This window comes from Delphinus delphis, chromosome 13 (assembly GCF_949987515.2).
Source record: "Delphinus delphis chromosome 13, mDelDel1.2, whole genome shotgun sequence".
NCBI classification, from domain to species: Eukaryota; Metazoa; Chordata; class Mammalia; order Artiodactyla; family Delphinidae; genus Delphinus; species Delphinus delphis.
In genome coordinates, this window is record NC_082695.1 from 42,242,810 (window position 1) to 42,262,754 (window position 19,945).

The 19,945-nt window shown below is 35.7% G+C and overlaps 1 protein-coding gene across 1 annotated transcript in view; it reads left to right on the forward strand.

Annotated features, from left to right (window-relative positions):
• Positions 1–19,945, forward strand: part of TAF4B (TATA-box binding protein associated factor 4b) — a 113,366-nt gene that overhangs the window by 51,743 nt on the left and 41,678 nt on the right. The window contains exons 10-13 of the mRNA XM_060028825.1: positions 827–996; positions 4,943–5,073; positions 9,990–10,115; positions 15,595–15,651. Coding sequence (XP_059884808.1) covers positions 827–996; positions 4,943–5,073; positions 9,990–10,115; positions 15,595–15,651 — 484 coding nt within the window. The remainder of the gene's footprint in view (positions 1–826; positions 997–4,942; positions 5,074–9,989; positions 10,116–15,594; positions 15,652–19,945) is intronic.

Below are 19,945 nucleotides of genomic sequence, written 5' to 3' on the forward strand. Positions count from 1 at the left end.
CGTAAGGGAATTTTAGGTTTTTGTCTCTCACTTCTCTATCCTGAAACATATATACTCATCTTAGTACTGTAGCCATGTAGCAATTCTGTTAGATAAAAGCAACTATTTAATTTTGCTGGAACAATGCAAGGAGCTCAAACATATTTTGTGTTTTTATATGTATGTCTTTTGCATATGTGTGTATAAAATAATTTTATATTTTAAATATAAGCCCTTTGCAGCCACTTGCTTGAGGAGGTGGTTTAATGAATTCAATTGGTACAGGTGGAGCACACCAAAAGTCTGAAGCGGAAAAACAAAACTACTTTTAACCATATGGTTTCAGAATAGCTAGTCTAGAAAGCTTCTTCTCAAGGGCTTTTACATGGGTATGGACCTTTCGGGATTGGGGGATTTCTCCTCCTCAGTGGAACAGTGGACTGCACTGGGGATATCTGAGGGGTTTTAAAATCATCTTGGATGAAAACAAAGAAGTCTGTTTTTATTTCATTCTTTCATTACCCGCAATTTGTGGGTAACTTAGTATAACTTCCAAATCCCTCTTAGACTATCTTATTTACTAAACTGAGAGTGGGAGAGATGGGCACTAGGAGACAAAAGTTGCTTCTGATTCATCTTTCTGATATTAAATGTACACTAGTGGTTAGAAACACCAGTGAATTTTAAAGGCTTACAGGGAAAGATAGCCATGCTTTACTTCTCTTGCTTGGATAAATTGAGTAAAATAATGTCTTTAGTTATAAGGAGAGATCTATAATTCTTTGCTGTCTTAAATCACTCATTCACATACCACAACCACTGAAAGCTTTCTTTTTTTTTCTATTAGAGATGAAGATGACATCAATGATGTGACTTCCATGGCAGGGGTCAACCTCAGTGAAGAAAATGCCTGCATCTTAGCAACAAACTCTGAATTGGTTGGCACACTTGTTCAGTCATGTAAAGATGAACCGTTTCTTTTCATTGGACCTCTACAAAAGAGAATTTTAGACATTGGTAAGTATGATTATTGACCTGATAGGACTGTCTCTTACAAGGAAAATGTTATCAAAAGAGATAGCCTGGGTTGCTTTTTCTGGGAATTCTGAGGCTTAAAAAAGGCTCTGGAAGTAATCAAGATTTCATGGGTGTTATAGAAAAAAGTATTTTATTTTAAAAGTTATTAATGTAACTTAAATCATGTAACCTATGGTTTCTGGTGTAGATAATAGACGTTAATATTTTATTCATCTTAATGGGAGAATAGATGTGTAAAAAATGAATATATGCTTATGATATACTATTTTTTTCTGTGCTGTTCTTCCTTGGTTGGGCTTTAGGCATGTAACTTATTACAAGTTTGTTTTTATGAAATAAACAACCAATGAGAGTTAGTCCCTTTTTCCTCATCTCAACACTGAAATTCAAACCCATCCTTACCGTAAAAGAACTGAACTAGAATATCAGAGTTCTCTCTGGCCAGGAGTAGTTGCTGGGTGGCCTGAAGTATGTGAAAGGAAATGGAAGAGAACATACCAGTTTTATTCTGGAGCCAAACAGCTTTTTTGTTGTTGTTTAATACCAAACTTGCAGTGATAACTGAAAAAAGAGACAGATTGGAGAGAGATTGTTGCACGTGAGTTATCTCACTTCTTGTGTCCTGACACAGGGACTTATTGGAGTCTCCTCTAGCTCTCTTCCTTCACCCATGTCCAATTTGAGGGGCCAGTATCAGTGACCTTTTAGTATGCTTGACTAAGAACCTTTACATTCTGTGTTGAAGGCCTAACACAAAAATGTGAAGGTTTCAGATTTTTGATACATCCATGATATATTTAAGGAGTTCAAAATGCATTACTATTACTTCACAATTACTCAATAAAGAAATATGTGAGCTCCTACTGTATGTTATTCAAATTATCACTTTTTTCACCTCTAATTTAAGTTGGTTATATGTTATCCTTCTTTTATCTTGAAAAACTAGAATTTACAGTAGTTCAAAGGGATAGAAATTCAGAAGAGCTAATGGTGAAATGTTTGTTTGCTGTTCGCTTGTGTTTTGTTTGATTTCTCCCTCCTCCTCCTCCTTCCCTCCCTCCCTCTCTTTCTTTCTCTTTCGTTTTCTTCTTGCATTGTATTTTGTATTGTATAGGAGACGGTTCCTTAATTTTGGAATAAGCCTAAGCAAATATCTTTCTGTGATGGCTTGGGAAATTTACTGGTGTTTTAACTCCTTTTAGCCATATAATTATTTAGAACTGGTGGAGTAGAAGTAGATTCATACTTAGTTTTAGCAATTCCCTGCCCCCCTTCTAAATTTTATTTCTAGCTTGATTTAAACCTTGATTATATGATAGGAAAACTTCTAGTTTGACAGAGCATTTTCCATCATTTAGGACAGGAATTACAATATTTTTTCCTGCAAAGGACCAGATCGTAAATATTCGCCACTTTGTGGGCCATATAGTCTGTGTTGCAACTGCTTACCTCTGCTGTTAAGTTACAGAAGCAACTGTAGACAGCATATGAACAAATAGAAAAGACTGTATTGCCATCAAACTTTATCTATAAAGAGAGACCAGATTTAGTTTGCTAACCTCTGCTTTCAAGGAAAATTCTGGGGAGAACTCTTTGTATTTTCAGTTCTTGATGATAAAACACCAACTTGTCATTTAATATGATGGAAAATTGCAAAACTTCTTCCCTCTGAATTACTTAAGCTTTTAAAACAAAAACAAAAACCATAGAGTGAATGGAGTTATATATTTCTAGGAATTTTTTCATTTACAATAAAATGTTTTTTATTTAATACAATAAAATTTTTTCATGTACAATAAAATGTTCCATGTTTACAGAACAGATCAGAACCAAGACCATTTCTTAATAACAGGAATTATAAAGTAACCCAAAGAATTTGGGGAGGAAGATTTTCTTACTTGAATATGTTAGGGGAGTAAACATGCCAATGTTCTTCCTTTTTTGCTAATTACCTAAATTAAATTGCACAGACATTCTGTAAAAATCACATAGTAAGCTTGCAAACACCTACTAGATTGCCTTAAACAGTCAATGGTGACTTTACTAAAGGGAGTGTTTTATTTTAAAGTGAGACTTTAACTTGTAACTCTCTTATGTTTTATCATCAGTTTAGTGAAGATATTAGAATGTTTGATTGTTCACTAAGCCCTGGAATTGATTGCAACTCCCAGTACTTGTTTATTTTTAGTATTTTAAAAATATGGATATTTCTTTAGCGTAGGTTTCTGTTTTATAAATACATATGAAATTATTTTCAAAGTTTCTCCCCAAACACTATATATTCTTTTTTTTTTTTTTAATTTATTTATTTATGGCTGTGTTGTGTCTTTGTTTCTGTGCGAGGGCTTTCTGTAGTTGTGGCAAGCGGGAACCACTCTTCATCACGGTGCGCAGGCCTCTCACTGTCGCGGCCTCTCTTGCTGCAGAGCACAGGCTCCAGATGCGCAGGCTCAGTAATTGTGGCTCACGGGCCCAGTTGCTCCGCGGCATGTGGGATCCTCCCAGACCAGGGCTCAAACCCGTATCCCCTGCATTAGCAGGCAGATTCTGAACCACTGCGCCACTAGGGAAGCCCAACACTATATATTCTTAAATGTTCACTTTCTTTAGGCATTAACTGGCATGTCATCCTCTATATACTCTATGTTTAATTATAATTTTAATCACTGGATTGTTTTGAAATTGCATTATTCCTTCTATAGAAGGCCCCCACTATTTGTTTATGCTGATGTTTTAGTAAAGTAGATTTGACTTTTTAGTGTTTTTCCCCCCCCTTGAATCATAACTTGGTGATTAATTCATTTTTGCTACAAAGTAATGAACTGCTTTGTTTTGAAGGTTTGTTATAGGAGAAGCTGAATCATTTTATATCGTTTTCCTGTGTGATTTACTATAGCCCACATTTTGAATTAAGTTGAACATTTGTTATAGAATAATGTCAAAGAATGTGTTTAAGAATTGTTAGCTTTTAATTAAAGCTTGTTTTTTGCAATACTCATTCACACTTTGAGTATATGAGTATGTTTCAGATAGAGTGCAAAATCAAACAATAATATATTTTAAATTTCTATAAATGCATATGTTAAAAACAAACACAATAGCACTATTTAAAAGCTCATTTAAATGAGCTTACCTAATTACCTGTATCTTTAGAGTTAGGTCTCTGATGATACAGGTAGTTTCACTGAGCTGGAGAATTAGTATTTAAAAACTGATAAGGTTGATTTATAAATGAGCTTCTGCTTTGTTTTCTTGAAACTTTCCTCCTAGTTAGCAGAAGGAAGAATAGAAGTTTGGTTTATTTATGGAAAGAGATATAGTGAAAGAGAAATTTTTCAAATTGATGGGTAAAATGATGAGGCTTTGAACCCATTTCAACTTGTAAATTAATTACCAGGTCAGCTTATGGAACATGAGTTAGTGCAAAATAAGCATGATTGGTAATGGACAAAAGGTGTATAGGTGTGTCATGCAGACAAGTTATTAACAGAGACTCACAATCTGAATTAACTGAAATAAATGTCATAAATTGTTAACAGTGTCAAACGGCAAAATGTAATTTTCTATTTTTTTAATGACTAAAATTAACAGAATATAGCACTGATTTCTGCAGTTACCATTTTCCTCCCTGAACACTAGACTTGATTTGTGTTCTTATTAACTTTGTCCTATAAATGACCTTGCAAGGAGAATGAGTCTAGAGGCTAAGTGAAACAATGTCTATATTTTCTGAGGCTTCAGGCTAGGTTTTATTAATGTAATGTCTAAGATCTTTGAAGTTGTGACTTTACCAGGAAAATCATAATCTCCAAACCTTTATTCATAATGGGTATGACTTCCAGGGGGAACAGAATACCTGCTGTGCTAATTATTTCAATTATCAGCCACTACTAAAACACGTAATGGATTTTCTCTGCTTCCACAGGTAAAAAGCATGACATTACAGAACTTAACTCTGATGCTGTGAACTTGATCTCCCATGCAACACAGGAGCGATTACGAGGCCTTCTAGAAAAACTGACTACAATCGCTCAGCATCGAATGACAACTTACAAGGTAAAGGAAATCCTTAAAGAAGAACAAACTCTTCTGTCTCTTCTTTGTTGTGTTAAAGGTAGTTTTTTGATATGGATTCATATTCTAAGTATATTTTTTCAAGGAAATGGTCGAGACATGTTTCATATTGGTAGAAAATAAGTCTCATTCCTAATTTGCCTTATTTAGATACGCTTACATGACAAATAAAATAGGGTTTCAAATGGTATCCAAAGCTTCTGTGTCACTGTACATTGAAATTTGCATCTGTTCTGCCTGAGGCTTCTCCTCCTAAAGCTCTTGACTGGGAGGGAGGATATGTTAGAAGGGATAATGTATTGGATAGCTGTGTTCTCTTCAGTGATCCGTTCTCTGCTAGCACTCCTGTTCCTTTTAATAAGTTAAATGATTGCATTGAGTGCTAATATTGGTGCCACTCATTATTTATATTGACCACTTTTATAAAAAATTAAATGCAAGAATAGCCTATCTTATCCCTAGTAGTGTGAACCAAATCACTTGCCATCATCAAGATGAAAGCATTAGATTTATTTGCATTATGGTTTGGATGGAGAACAAATGTATTGGGTAATGAGGGTTGAAAAAGATAACCTTTTCCCCCTATATCAAGAAATGTTCATAGGTAGATTTTGTACAATGTGGTATATGGGTAACCTTATAAGGTTTTGAGTTTGCAAGAATGGTCATTGTCATGATGTCCTACACATAGGTTAAAAGCAATCTAGGGAAGATCAGCCACTCTACCACCGGTAAATTTCCTGGAGGAAATCATTCTGTTTTCTCTCCTTTCTGCTTCATTTAGAACTTTGGAAGAACTATTTATAGTTGCTGAGGTCCTCACTTGTATAAATCTTTGTGAGAATTTACTGGACTGACTTAAAAATATATGATCATCAGAAAAAGCTGTGAAAAAACCCCTACTATCAGTATTTATTTTTGTGTGCTTCTGGAATTTGTCCATTTCTTCTAGGTTATTTAATTTGTTGGCATACAGTTGTTCATAGTATTCTCTAATAATCCTTTTTATTTCTGTAAGTTCAGTGGTAATGATTCTACTTTCATTTCTCATTTTGTTTCCTAAAGATGTAAGGTTGGTTACTGATTTAAGATCTACCCTTTTAATGTAGGCATTTATTTATTGCTATAAAATTCTCTCTGAGCACTGCTTTTGCTGCATTCTATACGTTTTGGTACATTGTGTTTTTGTTTTCATTCATCTCTTAGGTATTTTCTAATTTCCCTTGAGATCTCTTTATTTCATTGGTTATTTGAGAGTATGTTGTTTAATTTCCACATATTCGTGAAATTTCCAGCTTTCATTCTGTTGTTGATTTCTAGCTTCATTCCATTGTTGTCAGAGAATATTCTTAGCACAATTCAATCATTTTAAATTTATTGAGGCTTGTTTTGTGGCCTAACATATGGTCTGTCTTGGAGAATGTTCCATGTGCACTTGAGAAGAATGTGTATTCTGTTGTTGGGGAGGAGTGTTCATATATGTCTGTTAGATCTAGTTGGTTTATAGTGTTAGGTCTTCTATTTCTATATTGATATTCTGTATAAGTATTCAATCCAGTATTGAAAGTAGGGTATTGAAGACTTCAACTACTATTGTAAAACTATTTCTCTTTAGTTCTGTCAGTGTTTGCTTCATATATTTGGAGGCTCTGTTGTCTAGTGTGTATATCTTCTTGTTATATCTTCTTGGTGAATTCACTCTTGTCAGTATATAATGTCCTGTCTCTTTTAACAGTTTTTGACACAAAGTCTGTCTTGGCTGATATTAGTATAACCACCCCTGCTTTCTTTTGGTTATTATTTGCATGGAATATTTTTTTTCCATCCTTTGACTTGCAGCCTATTTGTGCTTTTATCTAAAGCCAATATCTTGTAGACAGCATATCGTTGGATTTTGCTTTTTATCCATTCTGTCAGTCTCTACCTTTTGATTGAGGAGTTTAATCCATTCACATTTAAAGTAATTACTGATTAAGGAAAAACTTAACTTCTGCTATTTCTGTTTTTGTGTGTGTTTTACGGCTTTTTTTGGCATTCCTTTACTACTGCCTTCTTTTTTGTTTGATTTTTTTCATTGTTGTATATTGTTTTGATTCCCTTTGCACGTGTGTGTGTGTGTGTGTGTGTGTGTGTGTGTGTGTGTGTGTGTGTATTTTTTAGATATTTTCTTAGTGGTTACCTTGGGGATTACAATTAGCATCCTGAATTTGCAGTAACCTAATTTAAATTGATTACAATTTACCTTCACTTTTGGGATGTGGGGGGATTAGTCTTCCTTTTTGTCTTTTTACTGTAGCGTTTTAAAGAGCCTTATAATTTTTCACATCTGGATTCTCCCCTTTTCCTGCCTCAAACACCCTGTTGTATCAGATATACATGAGTGCACTTTCATTTACAGTAGGCAGTTTCTATACAAAATGTAGCATGTGCATTTAGTATGGAATAGAATTTTTCCAAGTAATGTTTACTATCCAGAATGCCATCCAAAGCTCTATTATGTATAGCCTTCAGGTGGAGTAGTTCTTCTAGTGTATATCAATAACACATATTCCAAGGATTTAGTTGCCCCAGGCAAAATGGATAGTATCTACCCCACTTAGAAACTCAGTAACTTAGCTTAAAGCTAACACCTTCTTAACCTTCCGTCTTGACACTGCCTATCCTGATTGATTTTCCCCTGTCCGCCTTTCCCCACACTTATTCCTTAATACAGCTAATGCCACTGTGTGAATTTGCACATATAGAAAAGCAGCTACACGATCATCCTTCTTTAAACAGAAATAATAATCATTTAATTATATTTGGATCTAGTTCAAAATTATATACTTATTTTGTAGACTTTGATTGTAATAATCTTTGTGTCACAGATTGAGCCCTGTCCTTACATTTCAGTTCATCCCTGATAGGATTTATTTTTATCTGTACAGTATGGGAAATTTTACTCCATGAATTTCACAAAAGTGAGCTACTTTTATTAAAAGCAAAATCCCACCATCTCTTTCCATTTGAAATCCCTCTACTTTTGATAATCTTTCACCTGGTTAGACATAATTCTCTAATTAATCATAGTCCATAAACTGAGATTTAACTAAACAAGTAGAAAGTGACACATGTGATACAAAGCTTTTGATCTTGCTGCCAGGTTTTTTCCCACTGAAGATATGTTAGAGTCTTCTACGTGCCAGTGGCTGTGGAGAAACTTCATGTTTTCCAGTTGAAAGGGACTGTAGTACTTTTCTTTAGATGGGATTCACTTGATGATGTTATTGTTTGGTCTGAGTCCTTATATTTTCACTGCTAAACCACCTGACTCTGTGGTGCAAGAAGACTTCAGTTAGACCAGCTGGGTAGACAGGAAGCATCATGATAAGATTGGGGTACTGTTATTTAAATAAAGTTGGAGACTCAGTAGAAGTAGGGAAGACACTCAGTTGTTTAGGACTGGAAGAGTAAAGGAAGGATGCATTAAGCAAGAGGCAGTTGTACTGAGTTGGAAGAGAGAGAAGGAATCTTAGCATGGAAATGAGATTGGGTTCAAATTTAGAAAGTCTGTGCGTCTTTTTAATTTAGCATTTGCTGTCCTTTTAAATTAAATTCTGTCAGTAAATTATCTCCAGGGTATATGAACACAAAAATGGTAAAAATGAAGTATTTAAGAAACCACTGGTTATTATGTTTATGCCTGTATGGTTGGCTTATAATGTATTCCATATTCTATCTTGTATTATTTAACTTTAAAAACATTTGAGAATTCTTTTTGTATTAAACACAAAGTAAAATAAGTAGCACTAATACATCCTTGTTCATTATTCTATGTAATACTCTTTGGATCTAGTTAAATACCAACAATAAAAATTTAATTTAAAAAGAATCTTGGGCATATGAAATCTCTCAGTCCCAGTTAATTGAATCAACCATAAGCATGGGATAAAACAAAGATGGGAATGGTGCTGTACCCAGATTTCCAAGCCACGCACTGACCGTTGGACTAAACGTTTAAAAACATTCAGTTTTCCTATTTTATAGTCTCCCTCCTATAGCTTGGATGTCTGAATTACTGAAATGAGTAGATGGCAGGAAGTCACCCCACCCCCAACAAGCATACATGTATTAAAGGAGGAGAGATAGGTGGTCATATCAGATAAAATTACAAAATATTTAGATTGTAAAGCACTGTTTTACATTGTAGAATATCAGAATAAATGAAACAGTATAAATTTTATCATTTTATGGAACATTGAAGATGAATAATTATATTTTTCTGTTATGACTCTCATTTATACATTGTATACTTAATTTCTTTGACTATAGTTTCTGCCCAAGTCCATAGCTTAAGGAAATTCTTACAACAGGGTTTAGGATTTTAATGTTTGCCATTTTGTCTTGTGTCGTATTTTGGTAGAAGTTGCCTTCACTTGGCATGGTTAGACCAATTCAACAATAGAAACAAGGGTGATAACTTTCATCTTAGGTATATTTTTCAGTGAGATGATTGTTTCTTATTTTTTGTCTTTCACAGTCCTACGATTTAATTAATCATTAAGGTCTGCTGAGATGGACGATAGTTTAAATAAAAAGATTTAGATTATAGGTAAAGGGTACACTGTCTTGCTTTCTACTTCCAGTTATTAGGATCTGCTTGGCTTAATTCCTTTTTCCTCCCCTCTGGATGAAGCTTACTAGGAAAGCTCTTTGAAATTTCAATGCTTAATCACCTCTGAAATTTTAAGGATGATTAAAGTTCTTATTTTGTTGTTGTTTGCTTAACAGAAATAAACATATTACCTCCTGTAAATTTAGTTCCCTATGTTTGTGTTACTGTCTTTAGCTGATTTATAACAAGACTTAATGTAGAATGTGTTGCCTAGGATCATCATAAAACTTTTTTTTTCCCCCAGGCAAGTGAAAATTACATCCTGTCTAATGACACCAGATCACAGCTCAAATTTCTTGAAAAGCTAGATCAACTGGAGAAGCATAGAAAGGATGTAGAAGAAAGAGAAATGTTACTTAAAGCAGCCAAGGTAAGGTCCTATGTGATTTATGAGTGAACATGGCCAGGCAAGGAGGTCAGAATTGGCTTTATCATTTGTTGACTATCTTGGTTTTGTTAGGCCTTTAGATTTCTCTGAAGGATTTCTTAAAATGAAATTACTAATAAATTCTCTCACAGCCACAGGATGGTGTCGTACAGTGGCTTTCAGTTAATTTACTTTAATGAGACATAATCTTTTGTCTCCTCATTCTCAATTCCTGTGTGCCTAGCATCATACCACTTCCCCCTCCCCAAGTAAAAATGTTTTAAAATTTTTCAAGGTCTTTTCAGGGATATGATTTAATATGTGCCAAGTTGAAGTTGAGAGAGGAAAATTTGGAAAGTGGACATGAATGTTATAGGTAAAAATTAGGAATAATTAGGATTATATGAAACAAAATAGAAGATGAACAGGAATGGGTTAGAGAGATACTAAAAGAGAGAACAGGTAAGGCTATTATTGATTTTCTTTCTTCCTCCTTTAAGCATTTTCCTGGACCATTAGTGCCAGATGGAGTGAGAGCTAGTTCCATTATAGTTTGCGTTTTGTTGCTGCACATTTCTTTGTAGGCCTTGGGGAGCAGTCTTAAGGGTTGGATACTAGTGTTATTTTTTGTTTTAAACGCTTCAGTTTTGATTTCCAATGTTACTGGAATCCTCCCCTTTTAGAATATTTGTTCCTAGTCACATACTAATCACTTTTTTAAAAATTCATTTATTTTGAAATGATTTCATACTTACAGAAAAGTTGCCAGAACTATACATCTCCTTTTCAGTTGGGGTTCCCCATTTTTAACATTTTACTGCATTTCCTCCATCTCCATCATTTCGGTACACAGGTGCACACTCCCGTTATCATTATTCTCTTTCTTTTGTTCTTTCTTCTTTGAATTCAGAGGTTTCTCGTACATTCACAAAGTTGTGGAACTGTTGTCTCTAATTAGTCTTTCTCTGAACCTTTTGAAAGCAAGCTTCAGACATGATGTCTCATCACTCCTAAACATTCTGGCATGTATTTGCGAAAGCAAGGCCATTCTCCTGTATAAGCTTCCAAGTCAGGACGTGAATAACATGACACTACCATCTAATCCACAGACCCTATTCAGATTTAACCAGCTATCTCAAGCCTCTTTTTCCTTCATGGTCCATTTTCCCATTCAGGAATGTGTGTCTATTCAGTTGTCATCAGATTCCTTCAGTCAGATTTTCTCACTCTTTTTCTTTCATGTCTTTGACAAGTTTCAGGAGTACAAGAGTACAAGCCTTACCTTCTGTAGGGTGACTCTCAACCTGGGTTCATCTTATGTTTCCTTACAACTTGACTTGGGTCATGCATTCTTGGTGGGAATGCATAGAAATGATGCTTCATTCTTCTCAGCTGATTCTATCAAAAGGCAACCTTGATCAGTTCTCTCCATTTTAAAGTTTCCCTTTCCGCCTTTGTAATCAATTAGTTTTCTGTAGGAAGGTATTATAGCATTATACTAATATCCCATACCTCATCAAACTCCACAGAGCAACTTTAGCATCCATAGATGATACCTGTGAATCAGATACCTCTGTGATGGCTGCCAAATGGCGATTCTTTATTCTCATCATCTCGTCTATGTTTATTAGTACTCTGCTTTGTGGAAGAGCTTTCCTCTCTCTCATTCATTCATTCATACATTCATGCATTCATTTATATCAACATGTGCTCGTGGATTTCTGTTTGATGCAACAGGTTGTAACCCATTACTATCATTATTTATTTTGTTGCTCAAATTGCTCCTGAGTGGGAGACCCTTCCAGCTGGCACTTCTGTCCTTTAATCATGTTTCCATCATTCACTGAGCATGTCCTTACTTTCAGGCACAAGATACTCCAGGCCCAGCTTTTACTCATCCTTTCCCAGCCCTGGAATCAGTCAGTTCATCAAGGAACCATATACTTTTTAGTTGAGGATGATATCCAGAAATCAAGATTAGAGCCTACAGTGTGCTCATTGCTAAGAGAGTGTCATTACATGTAGAGCCTGTCAAATGGACAGATCTAGGAAACATGTATGGTATGTGATATGTACACATATCTATATAAACACACAAACATAGATCTATAACTATTTTACTGTGTGTGTACATTATAAAACTATAAATTTATATGAATATCTCCATGATATCTTAGGGTTCTTCCTAGCTTTAACCTTTCCATGTTTATAAGTACTTACTCTGAAGTCAGAAACCTGACTCTCATTATCCTCGATATATTTACTTATGTTCTCAATTTATTTGATCAATGTAACTAATCTCCCAAGCAACCATGCTGACTGACTCTTCTGTCTGCTGCCACTGTTACCCCTGCCCTCATTTCATTGCCCATGTAACTGGCCGCCATGCCCACTGGCCCATGCCTTGGTGGGTCTTCCCCAGCCCTTCATCACCCTGCATTCTTGACCTCCACAACCTTGTGCACCACAACCTTGTCACTGTGCAGCTTCTCACTGTCCCACGGTCTCAGTCCCCATTCTGACCCCTCTTGCACTGGGAAAGGCTGCTGGGACAGGAAGATGCTCTTTCTCAAGCCCTTGAGTATTATAAGCAAGCACACAGTCAATGTAACGAGGTGGTTTATTGGTATTTTATTCCCAATTACTCTGCTGTAAACAAGGTTATAAACCTTTAAATACTTGTTTAGTTATTATCCGGTGTAGTATATTATAGTTGCTCTCACTTTCTCGTAGTTTTACCTTCTACTCTTACAGATTTTCTAACTCAGTAAATGACATCATTATTCACCCAGATGTTCAAGCCAAAAACACCTAGGAGTCATCTTTAACTCCTTTTCCTCTTTTCTCTCCCTACATCCAGTTCACTTTCCTATTCAGTTCCCAAAATGTATCCACCTTCTCTTCATCACTGTTGTCATCACTCAGATGATCTGAGTCATGTTTCCCTTGGACCTTTATAATGTCTTCTAACTAATGTCCTTTTCCTTCTACAATCCATTTTTCATACTGTTGTCAGGATAGTGTTTTCGTAACAAATCATATGTGTCTCTGTTGCTTAAAATCCTTCAGTGACTTCCTCTTGCCTTAAAATAAAATCCAAACTTACTACCAAATTTTTAAACGCACCCACCTCTCTCTCTGAACTTTGCTCATGTCCCTCCCTTCTTCACTCATTCTGCTCCAGTCACAGTGACCTTTCTTTGTGCTCCAAGTTTGTATCCTAGGCTACTAATGAAGCATCTAAAACTGAACACTGAGTTCCCTTTCCCCAAATCTGCGCTGGTCTTTACCTTCTCGGGAAGTTGGAATTTTCTATCCTTCCAGTTACTTAGGCCATAATCCTAGGCATCATTCTTGATTCCTCTCTTTACTTCACACCCTATATCCAATCCATCAATAAATCTGGTTGGCTCTACCCCCAACATGTATTTCAATCTAATTATTTATCATCGTATTCTATGATGCTGGTTCAAGTTGCCCTCATCTTTTTCTCAGTCTTGTATTTACAGCAGTTGTTTTAGAACAGCTTCCTAATTGCTCTGTGTGCCTGTGCCTCCAGTCTTGGACCCATACAGTGCATCGTCTGTACGGCAGCCAGAGTGACCTTTCGAAAGTGTCCTGCCAGTGGCATCTCACACCTTGCTCCAAACCCTCCAGTGGCTTTTTCTTACAACTAGAATCAAAGCCCAACTCCTCATCATGACCTACAAGGCAGCACATTGTCTCCAGCCTTATCTCTCAACTTTTCTTTATGCTCCAACCACACCAGCCTTCTTTCTTTCCTCAAGTATGCCAACCATATTCCCATTTTTTGGCTTCTGCAGTGACTGCACCTTCTGCTTAAGAGTGTTCTTCCCCAGATCTTTATATGGCTGCCTCTTTCTTGTCATTCAGATCTCTACTCAGTTGTCACTCCTCAGAGATGTCTTCCATCCCGTTCTGGCTACAGAAGTACACCCTTCTTTCTATCACATTATCCTATTTTATTTTATTTATAGTACTTATCACTATCAGTCATTGTTTTTTATTTTTCCCCATCATAAATGTTTTACATTTCACAACTGTGTTTAATTTCTATAAAATTATTTTATTTTTCTCTTCTTAAAATGTAAGTTACTCGAAGGCAGAGACTTTGTCTTGTTACCTCATTTCTATATCTCCAAGGCCTAGAACAAAGGCACACAGAGTAGAATATATACTATGGATAGTCAATAAATATTGGTTGACTGACAAAGACTTGATACCCAAATGTGCCCATTTTGTACTGTGGCAAAAATTATATACACACACATATACATACACACATACATATACACCCGTATTTTTATGTGAATACACATATACTCATTCTCTCCTAACATAAGTAGAATAACAAGGGAGTTTTCTTAGTTTGGGCTAGAGTGAAGTTGTTTTATTAGATTGGAGACAAAATTAAGAAAAAATGTATTAGCTTTCGGTAGAATCTTATGTAGGTATTTAATTAAGGTGTTTAAAATTAGAAGGCACTCAGATATAAACAGTTTCTTCCTTGTGTTTTCCTTTAACAGAAGTACTGATAAATCAGTAAAAACATTATCAGTTAAACTAGGTAAATAGGAAAATACTTTTTGCTTTTATTTTGTTAGCTATCTTTAGTTAGCTGCTATTGAATGTTATGGAATATTCAGATTTATAAGGAGTTAGGTAACTTTATTAGAATAAGAAGAAGAATACACCTATCCGCAGCATATTTTTCAGTGGACAAATGTCTGTAGTGTCAGAAATATAGTTCTTTCCTTACCTTTGGTTCCATCAGAGCATTACATGTAGAATGTAGCTCTTTTCTTATAGCAGTCCTGTAAGATTATTCATTTTTTGAATGTTAAACTGAATCAGTATGGAAAGTGACATTCAATAAACATTTATTGAACATTTTCTTGGGCACAGCATTCTGTTAAGTGCTATAGAGGACCCAAAGATGATAAGATACTCTAATGAAAACATTGGGATGTATTTCTTAATTTTAAAAAATTACACTTTTGAAGAGAGAGAAATTTGGTTCAAAGTTCATCACGTTCTTGTTTCTAATAGTCCTTGAAATACCATATTTTTTACCAAAATGGCTTCACCTAAGGATTAGCCAATGTTGATTGTTTTCATTCATTTGAGCCAACAGTTATCCTTTTCTTTTCCTTCATCTCTACCATCCAGTTTTCAGTTTTTAGTGTTCCAACAAGACCAACGTCATGCCTCAACTGGACCTGACTGACATTGTTAGCATCATTTTCTCTATAAGCTTCCTCCGGGCTAGAACTGCAGCAGCCAGCCCAGATGATGAGAGGGGCGGGGGTGGGAGGGAGAGCACGAGACTGGATTGAGGCATTTTCCCCTGGAGCTAAGGTTTTCAATCACAAGAGAAAATTGTCATTTATTAAATATTTAACGGCAACTATGGTGTTTAGATGCTAGTAATTTCTATTAAAATTTTCTTTTCCTTTGATAGAGTCGTTCCAATAAAGAAGATCCAGAACAGCTGAGATTAAAGCAGAAAGCCAAAGAGGTAGGACTTTCAAGTTACCATGCTTGTCTTTGTGTTTGAGGGAAGGTTGGCAGCTCTCTCCTGGCAATTAGGTCAGGGTTTATTTTGCTGTTGCATACCATTTGCCGAAGCCTTGGGGAAGGACAGGAACTGCTGAAGGCAAGGGCAGTACTTCAAATGAGGTCAATGAGTTATGTGCTCTCTTTTTAAAATTTATTTTCAAGGCTTAGGCCTGTCTAGAAATGGCTCTTTGTAAACTACAGCAGCACACTTGGAGGAATATAATGTGGGATTAAAAAAAAAGAAAGAAAAGAAACTTCTGAGATTTAGCATCTGGGACTGTACAATAGGCTACATTTTTCCAGGGTAATTGTTCGTTTTGTAAATCTGATACTGCTTATAATTCTTTGGCTGGGAGGTGGTACTGGGATTTAGTTTTAAATGGAAAACGCCTCTGGCTTTTAATTTTCTGGGCCCAGCAGTTTTCTGTTCTGGAATGGAGCCCTTGTTTCACACAGTTCATGTTTAGCTGCGGGGGTTTTAGTTTATAGCTTAGACTGGTTAAGCTTTTACTCCCAGAGGCCTCTGCATAGCAACTGTAGAAATCAACAAATAAGTTCATTTATGTCTGCAGCCTCCTCTCAGTAGCTGACTTTTTACATTTCCCAATATCCATTTCCTGACTTTTCTAGCCCCAGAGAAAAAAGCTCCACTAATTGGAGCTTATTTTAATTGAGCCTTAATATTGGATCTCACTGGAGTTGCCCCCAGAGCTGCTGAGAACAGAAGGAAATGAAAGTACCTAAGGTTGAAGACATGGTGTATGTATGGGTGTGTGTGTGAAATTTTTCACTTGACCTACAGATTCTTTTCCCTGCTGAATAAATCATCAAGCCTGTTCACATTTCTGATTAAGGATCTGACAGTAGACGATAATAAAGACAATTGAGGTGTGAGACGTGTGATATGGAGCTGAAGAAATTGGTTTCTATAGTTACTTGACTGATTTCATGCAATTTTTAAGGATCTTTGTGCTAAATAAGAGTGATTTCCTGAGCAACCTTTTTCCTTAACTGTGCCTCTTGAACTATGAAATTTGTTGTTGCTTAACATTGCTGCACTCGGCTTCTAGGTGCCAGCAGCAGCAGGTTATTTATGAATGTTTTAAAGGCCCTTATTGTTTGGATTAATGTAGGAGCCGAGGCAAAGCAAATGGAAATCTAGTAAGATTCTTACAATCAATGTGGTGTGTTTTCACTAAAATAGAAAAGGAAGAAAACATGAACTCTGGATGGAGGGGTTTCTGGATTGAGGTGAAGAGAACTGGGAAAGGAGAATATTAAAAAGGATTTGAAACCGAACCAATTTTTTTCAACAACAAAAAATTTCTGTTACTCATTTCCAGAAAATTTATCTAAAAATATTATCTAAAAAATTTAACATGAGAACTGTACCTATAATCTTACAGCAAGCCTGGCTTGATGATAGATTGATTGGTTGCTTTGAATCATGAGTGTCCCTCTTTGTTTTCATTTAGGACTGATAGATGCTTATCTTACTTCTAATCCCACCTACTTTTTGGAAAATAAATATCAGAAAACTTACCGCTTTATCCTTAAAGGTCTTATCCTGTCTGTTTTTCTTTCATATACCTTCACAAACATCTGGATCATAGATTAATTTTTCCTTCAGGTTTGTATGGAATGCTTTTGTTTGTTTTTCTTTTAATTGTGTTTTTTATTCCCTGAAGGATGAATAGGTGGACAGCATTTTTTGAAGAAAATTCTAAGAGCAAATGTGAAAAGAAAAAAAAAAAAACCTCTCAATGAGAGCAGGTGTGCTGTAGCAAACCTGTTTTTTTTTCCCCACTGTTTTTGCACCTCCATTTATTTATTTTTCCTAGCAAGATTAAAAAAACTGTATATTTTCCTTCCAAAATATTTCAAAAGTTTTCTGGTTGCTTCCTATTCTAAATCATCTTTGATTTAAAAAAGAATCAAATACATTGGCCCAGTTCCAAGAACAGAGCCACTCTGTATTAGTTGCAAATGTTGGATGAAAGTAAAATATTGTCATTTTTGTCATCCCCATGCCCCCTAGAGTTCTTAATAACTTTAATATTCTAAGGGGCTCTAATTTAGAATCAAACACACCATATTTTGTTTGGTTGCAAAATCATTGACCCTATCTTTATATAGAGTTGAATTGTTGTCTTATATGGTAATTTGTAAGGTTATCATTTGGGATATACTAATTGTTATCACACTGCTATAAACTATAAAGCTTTGGTTTGTGATTTTTTGGTATTTGGCTGTTTAGGAAATTTTCTTTGTCCGATTGTGAAAATTAGTACAGATTCCTTACTGTTGCTCAATATAAAACTGCTTTGCTTTCCTTTTTCTGGTAACTACCTACCTACCAAGCTGGGTGTAGGAAACAGATTAATGACAGTATCTTACAAATATAGAACTCCAAAGAACTGTTTAGAGAAGTTGTAGGCTTTATTGATCCTGAGGAATGTTTCAGCAGTGATGTTTGTCGTATAAATATTAAATCACAACTTGAATCCCCTTCATACGTAGTCTTATAATCCATGGTTGCTTTCAACTGTTAAGAACTAGAGTTTTGGGGGGTTTTGGGGTTTTTTTTTTTTTGCAGTACGCGGGCCTCTCACTGTTGTGGCCTCTCCCTTTGCGGAGCACAGGCTCCGGACGCGCAGGCTTAGCGGCCATGGCTCACGGGCCCAGCCACTCTGTGGCATGTAGGATCTTCCTGGACCGCGGCACGAACCCGTGTCCCCTGAGTCAGCAGGCGGACTCTGAACCACTGCGCCACCAGGGAAGCCCAGGACTAGAGTTTTGATCTTGGTCATTTCTCCCATGGGTTTTCTTCTCTCGAATACAGATTTAGAGTCTATGCATTTCTTCTTTGCATTCTGGTGTAAAGCCAAACTGTTAAATTGAGCAGGTTTTTATAAAGATGTCTAATTTCTTTTCATCCTTCCTATTGACTTCTTCCAATTTTGTCATTCTCACTTGGCACTTAAGAAAGTAGGCTGCCTTTGGGTTTGCCTCCAGCCTAGTCTGAATCCGTTGAAGCAGCTCCTGCTGCATACTATTCTTATTGATCTGACAGGTTATCCATCTATTTGAAAACATTGTTGTCTGGCTAAAATGTCTGTGGATATCAAACATTTTAGTTCCAACTTTGGGGCCATCTTTTTCCTTTTTTCTATCTTTGCCTTTAAAAAAAGTCATAAGTGTTCTCGCTCTCTGTATTGTAAGTTTATATTTTAAATATGGACACTTTTAAATTGTGATGGCTTTTTTCCCCTAGATACTTTTACTGAAATGTAAGTACTGACATTCTTCCATTTCACCATCAATGTGTGAAAGGTTTTAAATAGATTACTAATTGCCAAATTCTGACTTCAAACAAGCAGGCACGTTTTTGTTTAATGCATCTGCAGACTTGTCTGAAATGTGTGCTGTGTGTCCTAGATTACCATCTAGCCTTCAGTGTTTTCCTTTCTTACCACATCATCCAGAGTTCTGCAGAGCAAACCATCTGACCTTGGAGTTCAGACATCCTGATTCCTTAAACATTTGTTATATATATCGTGACCCTTATTTCCTTTGAATATCTTCTTTCTCCTTTGGGAAATGTGAGTTTAGTCCATCTGTGCAGAGTGAGACAAAGAATTCACTTACTTTCTTTTTAACAATTCCTAGCATCCCCACTTTCATTTTTTATCAGACATTAGAAGAAAGAAAAAGGAATGCATGACATGTACCTGCTGGCACATTAGTTTCACAGTGCATCCTGTAGAAACTGGGCAAAAATAAGTATTAAATAATTAAAATGCATAACAGATTAGAAAACTTGTACCCTGAAGGACTTTGGATTTTTGTTTATAGAAAATATAGGATATAAAAACTATAAGTAATACAATTCTCCATGAAGCATTATTGTACAATAAATAAAATACTGACTCATAAGGCTCATTACTGATTAGAAGATATATCATTTAGGTACAAAAAGGGCAAGGGATTTTTTTTAATGAAATTTTAAAAGATATGGAGTCAGTGAAATATGATAGTTAAGGCTAACTATTAAATTTATAGCAACTTGTATTTAAACTTTATACTAGTTCTGCATGAGCCAAAACTCATGGAACACTGAACAGGGAAAATTGAAGTTTGTCATTAAAAGTGCAATCAAATTAATGTAGTATGGAGAAGATGTTCTTAAAATGGCAAGTTATAAAGAGCTTGTATACATAGCAGAGAAACAGAAATGCAATGTTTTCAAAGCA